General features: G+C 46.4%; 1 protein-coding gene across 1 annotated transcript; it reads right to left on the minus strand.

Annotated features, from left to right (window-relative positions):
* Positions 1–3969: 3969 nt before the first annotated feature.
* LOC119391155 (meiotic recombination protein SPO11) lies at positions 3970–6538 on the minus strand. Its single transcript, XM_037658830.2, has 2 exons — positions 6122–6538; positions 3970–4672 (listed from the first exon to the last, which is right to left on the minus strand). The coding sequence occupies exons 1-2, from the start codon at positions 6536–6538 to the stop codon at positions 3977–3979; spliced, it is 1113 nt and encodes a 370-aa protein (XP_037514758.1). The 3' UTR covers positions 3970–3976.
* Between the last annotated feature and the right edge of the window lie 1322 nt (positions 6539–7860).

Raw genomic sequence — 7860 nt, forward strand, 5'->3', positions numbered from 1 at the left:
CGTAAGGTGCATTTCGTTTCGATAATGCTCACGTCTGTGCTCTAAAGTGATCGCTAACGTTTCGTCAGACCAGAAGTTACCCTTTAAACATCAGTGTAGTCGACGTGCCTGGTAAGGCCGCAATGTGGACACAACTGCTACGCTTACAAACACGTCGATCCACCTCGTAATGCTTGGCTCAAAGCCCAAAAATGCAGCATAGACAATTAATCGCTGATTGCTTCGCGTGAAACCGATTTCTAAAACGTGGGATCTGCCGAATTTTCTTTTTTTTCATATTTTGGTGAAATTGGCCCAGCAAAATTTCCCGAAACTTGGTATGTTAAGCCTCTGGCCCCCTGAGAGGACATGTACTTCATTTTTACCGATTAGGAACTACGTAGACCCTAGGAGACGCCGTCAGAATCTATGACGTCATGGCGATTGGCGCGGGGGCGTTGGCCCCCAACATTTCCTTTTGCGCGTTTTCTCGCTTACCATGCGTCTTCTCGCGGTGAGCGTGATGATTTTAGTATTGTGAAAAAGTAACTTACTAATACAAAAAAAAAACTGTTTTTTCTTTGGTGTCCCTTTAATGCAGATACGAAGCCGCAAAAGCAAACATAGAGACACGAAGGAAAATAGTTGAGGAGTTTCGCATAGGATATTCCTAAAGCTCAGGATGTATATGCTAAAGATCATTCTAGGTTAGTAAGTGCTCATACTCAATGCACGTCCCTTCTTTATCAAGCAGTTTCGTGGCTTAAACAGAGACACACTAAGACATTGGTATCGCGAAACTCAAACGCCATAGCAGATCAAACAAACCTGGCCCTGGAGGGACATTCTCATGTTTTAATGGGCAAATAAAAAAACTACAAACCCCCCCCCCCCCCCCCCCCACAAAAAAGAAGGAAAAGAATTTACGAAATAAAATTCAGTGAAGATATATAATTACTACGATTATTAATAAGTGGGTTGCCTTACCACCCATAACTGAAATTTCCATGCCGCGTGTCAAAAACATTACTATGGGCTTTCAGTAAAGATTACAGCGCTTCAGTTAGAAGCGAAAGTGTTCGCTCCAAGGCCACAAGGCTACGTAAGGCCTGATGTAGCAAGAAGCCTTTGCCGGCGCTCGGTTTATCTATCTGTATCTGATGTACCTTTTGCACGGAGGAGTCAGCGCGGAGAGGTGTCTTCCGAGAACGGTGACGTTTGGACTTCTCGTGATTCGCGGAAATGTTTTTCCTCTTGCGCGAGGAGTATGTGTGCACCCAGAAGGTATGTTACAGAATATGTTTGTTTTGTTCCTGAGCAGTGCCTCGCTGCATTGAACTTGGGGGACAAACGTGTCTGTCGGTGTATCGTTACTTAGAACCGTAATAATGCTGCGTAGGGGTACTTGTTAAGGAAAGGGGTCCAAATTTCCAGTCCAGCAAGTGCGAACAACTTTTGCTGCGCGCCGAAACGACCCTAGCACCAGAAAATGAATTGAAATTATTGACATCGCTGTCAGGTACCGGCATATTGTAACGATTGGCGCGTAATTCGAGAAAGTGACGACATCTGACCGATAAATCAATCCTCCTGGCTTTCGATTGATTGACTGATTGATTGATTGATTGATTGATTGATTGATTGATTGATTGATTGATTGATTGATTGATTGATTGATTGATTGATTGATTGACCGGCTAACCGACTTGGCTGCATACATTCACCAACTGATTGCATTAACTGAGCTACTGCAAAATGGTTTGTTAGTAGGACTTCTTGGTTCCAGGACTTGATACGACTCATCGATCACAGATATGGGGAATTTAATAGAGAAAGCGGAGAGCTTGGTGGGCCTCAGCTAGTACATTCTGGTCTGCTACGCTGCACAGGAGATGAGTGATAGTAGAAAAAAAACGAGGGATGAAGCATGATGATGATTATGATGATAAGGAGGAGGAGGAGCACATGAATAATTGATACGTATATACAATAACTATGTAAGAGAATGGTTTACTTACTGTGTAAAAACTAGTCCAGTATCTTACCAAAAGTCTTTAACAGCCCTTGTAGCAAGTGTTGATACTATCTGGTTGCACATTGCAGACAAAACTGGGGCAAACCGACAAAGCGAGTAATATGCCTACAGCCCCAATCAAGCTCTGCTTATTGGAACAAAGCTCTCTCCTATGAACTTAATTCAGGAAGAGGTCATGATTCAATATCTTCTTTTATTCGTATCATTGGTATCAGATAACGGTGTTTTCCTCTTCTATAAAGAAGGAACGCCCGTATAGTTTGCGTCATCGGGACCGACAAGTGGCTCAATGCACCGTTACTAGAAAACTCCATCGTGAACGTCGGCTGTCAATATTACTCTTTAGTTTCAGGAAACTGAAGCTAGTGCGTTGATCGCTAACTCTATTTATTTTTTTATTACTAATTCATCAATGCTAGGTGGTGGAATACAAGCAGTGACTTTTGCTTTTTGCCTTCGGGAGAAACGTTACCGTAGATATACTGCCGCTCATTGATAACATCCAGTGGTTCGAGAAGCTCTTATATGGCGCAAGAAACTGTGCATATGACGCTTATGTTGAGCTTATCGAAGTCATGTGACGACGAGGCTTATCTGCTCAGAAACGCTCGGGTAACGTATTGATGCGAAAAGAATTGTTATAAGCCTTGTTTCCGCAATACCTGCAAAGCACCACTCGAATCATTCTCGCAGAAGTGGTCGCTTCTCTGCGAATGGCTGTGTGGGAGGGGAGCTTATTGCTTCAACTGTGTATCAGCACTGCCTATACATTGTTCGCTCTTACTCTGCATTATCCTTCGTAAAGAGATTCCTGGATCTCTTAAGGCAAAACGAAAGGGAAAGTGGGCGATGGACATCTGTCGGGTCTCAATTAAGTCACGGCGTCGAGGATGAAGTGACCTTCGTAAGCGCACATTTACTTCGATATAGGCACGCATTCACCCATTGCCTGCAAGGTGCTTGAAGAGAAGCACCGCGGAACGAAGATATTTTTGTATCGAATGATGCATCACGTATACTTTCGGTGGTGGCACAATATATAAGTGCTTACACAGGCAAGAAGTCACGGGAGATACGTGGAACAGTAGTATTAGCCTATATGTTCAAGGGTATCAGATAAAACTCTTTCTCTCTCTCTATCCAACCAGTAACAAGGAAGCTTTGTTCTATTGTTTCGGTCCTTGAAGCTCTTCTTTGTACTTGCACCGGCAGTGCAGGTCCAGAATTCGAGAATGCACCTGCTTACGCCATTTTCCCAGCGCGTTGAAGCGGCCAGCCTGGCCGCTCGTTATGCATAGGCATGCGCACGGGGACGAGGGTGGACCCCCCCCCCCCGGTCGCCTATGAGGGGGGGGGGGGCAAAATCTGTCCCAGACATTGTCATGGAGGGTGGGGGGGGGGGGCGCTGCGATAAACCTTCGCCCCCTTGATGAGGAACCTGTCGCAGCGGCCGTCAGAAGCGCATGGTCGGAAGGAAAGTGTGGTGCAGAACACTACACGGAACATTATACAGAATTATATGTACCATATTACTCACGTGTGCTCTGTTTAATAATACTTATACCTCTGTTATTTCTAAATAATGTATAATGAACATATGTGCACGCACCCCTTATGCAATGCCCCTGTTGGGCTTTCAAGGTAATCATATGAAATGAAACAATGCAGGACCCGAGAAAATGGGATTAAAAGTTTTCCCTTAGTCAGAGGGCTGGATCTAGAGCAACACGGACAGAGTAACGTTATGAAAGAAAGTGAACACATTAAAATTCGCATAACCGCTTTACTGCAAGCCAGATTAGCAAAAAAAAATCTTAACAAAAACAGAAGCATTAACAAGGAACTAAGGAACAATCAGTGAACCACTTGCTTCAGCTAACTAAACATATAGAAAGTTAGGCCCGCACCGTCACGGTTACTAGTAACGGTTGACCATAGCAACGTTGGACGCCCCACGACGTCTCAGATCCAGCCGCCGAGTCTGATCTTGGCCGGTATGTACGACTCAGTCAGGAAGTGCTGGCCGATCCCGCACAGGCTCTGGATCTCGGCCTTGCGCTGCGTCGACTCCAGCACGAGCAGCTGCTTCTTCCACTCGCAGTTGGCATCGACGTACGGCCGGGACAGCAGGTCCCTCAACTTGGACTTGTCTCCGTGGTTCAACGGAGGACAGTTTTTGAGCCGAAACTTCTCCATGTCCGTGGGGTGGACACCGAGCCACCGAATCCCGGGTACGGCCAGGGAGTCCGTCTCGCTCGCCATCGCCAGGGAACCGTACGCGTAAACGCAGAGGATCTCGACGCCGTACGGGTCGGCGTCCACGAGGGCGTACACGGGCAGCTGCAGCTCGACGTGAAGGCGTCGGACGAACTCGCGCGTGTTGACGTCCGGGAAGCCCTTGCCCGTGATGAGCACGCAGCGACCCGCCGAAGTGTCCAGGAAGCCGTCGTCCCGGATCTTCTGGAAGCTGGCGTCCTTCTCGACGACTAGGACGTACGAGGCGGAGGACGCGAGCTCGCTGATGCCGCTCACGTCGGTCGGCATGAGCGTGGTCCCGACGGAGCCGTCCACGAGGTTACCGCTCGGGTCGCGGAAACGGATATGGCCGGCGAACACTCCCTTCGAGGTGGCCACGATGTTGAGGCAACGGCGCGGTACCTGTACGTGCACGTATAGAAGTGAACGCTGTTAATTAGTCAAACAATAAATTCATTGAGATCAGGGGCTTAGCCAGAATTTATTTTATTTTTTTTGGTGGGGGAGGGGGAGGACAATTACTCTATACGTATATTCGTGCGTGTGTTTGTCTGTGTGCGTGTGTATATACACAAGCAAAATTGAAAAATTGCATGATTACGCTAGTGGTTCAGGTTGGCAAATAAGTCTTTGAGAGCTCCATCGCGGCTGATTTTGTCATCGTGAGTTCACTATTAGAAAAGAAAGTGTAGGTCAGAGTTTCATGTTTTAATTTCGTGCTGGAACCCCTGCACCCGAATGTCGGTGTGACGTCACGAATTTCAAGGTGCGTTTTTATTTGTCGTATTTTGGACGTATTGTCTGAATAAAATTCACGTTCACAGATACGTAGTTACACTATATGCCCCAGTAGACGCAGTCAAAGTCTATGAAGCCATGGCAAGTGAGAATGGTGTCCTTGATGTTGTAGAGGAGTGGTGCACTAATATGAGTAAAACAGTGTTTCTTTTCAGTATGTACGAACACAAAAACATTTCGTCGAATACATTATCGGGTTAAACAATTCAGAGACCTGAGTCTACGAGATTTACCATGAAGCTAGCTTAGTGATTTTTATTTGACATACTAGGTGTTGTGTAATGTGCAGTTCAGTGCGAGGCTTGGGAGACTGTATACCGCTGTCCACCCTCCCCACCTCGCTTTAAAGGCGCATTGCTCATAACTGTGCTCTATATAGAGCTATCTTACTTAATAGATAATGACAAAAGTTAACGACAAAATATAACAGTGGAAACAAAGTGAAAGGTATAGTTTCACGTTTGCAGAGTGCTCACAAGTGCCTAACAGAAAGTAGGGTTCAGCCTGACCCAGCACATTATGCAAACCTAAACGAGAATGTTAAGCTGAAGTAGTTTATACTGGTTCAGAATAGCAAACACCGTTTTCACGATAAGATATTGCGCGATTGTTATAAGTATGATTAATGTAAAGCCCCCTCACTAGCAGGTTACACTATCAAACACACTAAAAAAAGGTATGTTAAATGTTATAATATACAAGAGTGGTAAATGGCCAAGAGTGCCACTGTGGAGTTCCGAGCAGACAATTTCAAAAAAATAATAAAAATAAAAAGGATAAAACTCACTGTTAATCATGACGGCAAAAGACGTCGTCATATATCCTATATTGATTTAAGTTAATTGAAGTCGCATTTTAATTAGATTATGAATTAATCTCTTTGAAGCCGAGCTTGTATACGAGCAAACGTCAAACAGAAGATGCCTCTTCATTTCCTCAACGAGCTCTTCATGCACGAATTCAGTTGATCCCCTATTAGTTTCGCAAATGTGAGCAGCTATCGTGGTGTAGATTTCAAGCCAATAGATCTGACTCTTTGAATGACACACGCACCTGTAGCATGCAGGCGATGTCTTCCACAATGGAGTCGACGATCGCCTGGGAGCCGAACAGGGCCACGTCCTCGTAGAAAATATGGCGCTTGGTGCTCTTGGTGTTCGTCAGCAGGAGGAAGTGGACCTTGGAGAGGACCTTGAGCATGAGGGCGAACTTTCGGATCGACGCGGCCGAGCCGAAAGAGGTGACCGTCTTGGCGGGATTGTCCTTGCGAACGAGTCCTCTGCGGTGGCAGTACACGACGTTCTCCCAGTCGTGCCGGCGGTCGTACACGAAGCACGGTGGCTCGTCGTTCGCGATCTGCTTGATCAGTGACTGGACGATCGCTTCGATCTTGAGGACGATGGCGATCCTGTCGGGAACGTTGGTGGCGGGGGGCGGCAGCGGCTTAAATCGCGCAAACTGATGCGACATGTTTCACTCGGGTGTTGTCTTCTTGCAAACGGCCAGACGGAGTGAAGAAATAGCAGACGATATCGCAGGAAAACCGTATCAGCTCGATCCGCGTAAATAAATAAGCGAATATGATTTATATACAAAAATAATAAACGCATTCGCTATTTCTGTTTAATGTCTTCAGCACTGCGTCTGTACCTATTTCTGCGTTACAAAACTGTCTCGAATTTCGTCTGCTCCTTTGGTGTGTGTGCGCTTACCTGCCAAACGCGCACTTGGAGCAGGAGGGGAGGGGGGGTGCTAGAAAAAGGAAGAATATTCCCCGTTACATAGTCACTCTATAGGCTTCCTTTAGCCTGTGCAGTAACTAAACAGCCCGTGATAGAGCACGGCGGCTTACTGTCACAGGGAAGGGAGTAGGGGAATAATATAATAGAAGATAAAGGAGACGAGAGGTTTGAACCAATCATTGTGTGGAGCTGGCGTACATAGACCAAGCGACCCACACATTCACTGGGATCAAGTTACCCACGTTTTACTTTTGTGAAGGAGTTGATGTCCAGCCAACGTGCGGTCACTTCACGTGAACGTAGAAATAGAACGTGCCGCGGTGCACGTGCGCTTAATAGTCAAGCAAGCGATTGAAAAATGGTGCGCCACTGATATTCCCATCCCATCGGTCTTAATTAAGAATTGAGAAAACACAAACCCAACTATCACAAGCTGGCGATTGGGTGTTTCACCGCGTCTTCTTATTGCTCATAAATTATAATAAACAGACCGGTGTACCACTAAAAGGGCGGGAACCGTTGAATATAGATAGCTGACGTTTCTCAATATTTGACAGTCATAAGTACGATCTTTCGGTTAAAATGTGCGCTTATCGGCCGTGTGAATCTTCATTTGAAGTTTGACATTTACGAGATCCAGTTCCCCGGCCTAACACCACAGCCTGTACAATTTCGCGCCAATAGCCTCCGCGGGATCTTGCCTTGAACCCGTACACGTCGTAGAAACTTCTTACCTAAGTAGAAGAAATGTCCGTGAGGCCAGACCGGGCAGGATGAGCACATCGCCTCTCATTGTAGAATGGGATGTAGTTTTCTCGTAGAGATCCACGGTCACGGGCGAAGAAATTCATGAGCACAGAAAGCACGCGCGCGTTACCGCAAGCACTCCAGTCCACTGCGTTCTTGCGTGCCGGCGCGGGTAATCAGACGCGTAACCGAACACCCGTATTTACGATGTCTGAGAGCTTGATAGCGTTTGGACCGGCTGAGAGCAGAACAGATGACCTCTGGTTGAAGGAACTAGACCTTCGCTACATATTTTTGTTATCA

The sequence above is a fragment of the Rhipicephalus sanguineus genome, chromosome 4 (assembly GCF_013339695.2).
Source record: "Rhipicephalus sanguineus isolate Rsan-2018 chromosome 4, BIME_Rsan_1.4, whole genome shotgun sequence".
Classification (NCBI taxonomy): Eukaryota; Metazoa; Arthropoda; class Arachnida; order Ixodida; family Ixodidae; genus Rhipicephalus; species Rhipicephalus sanguineus.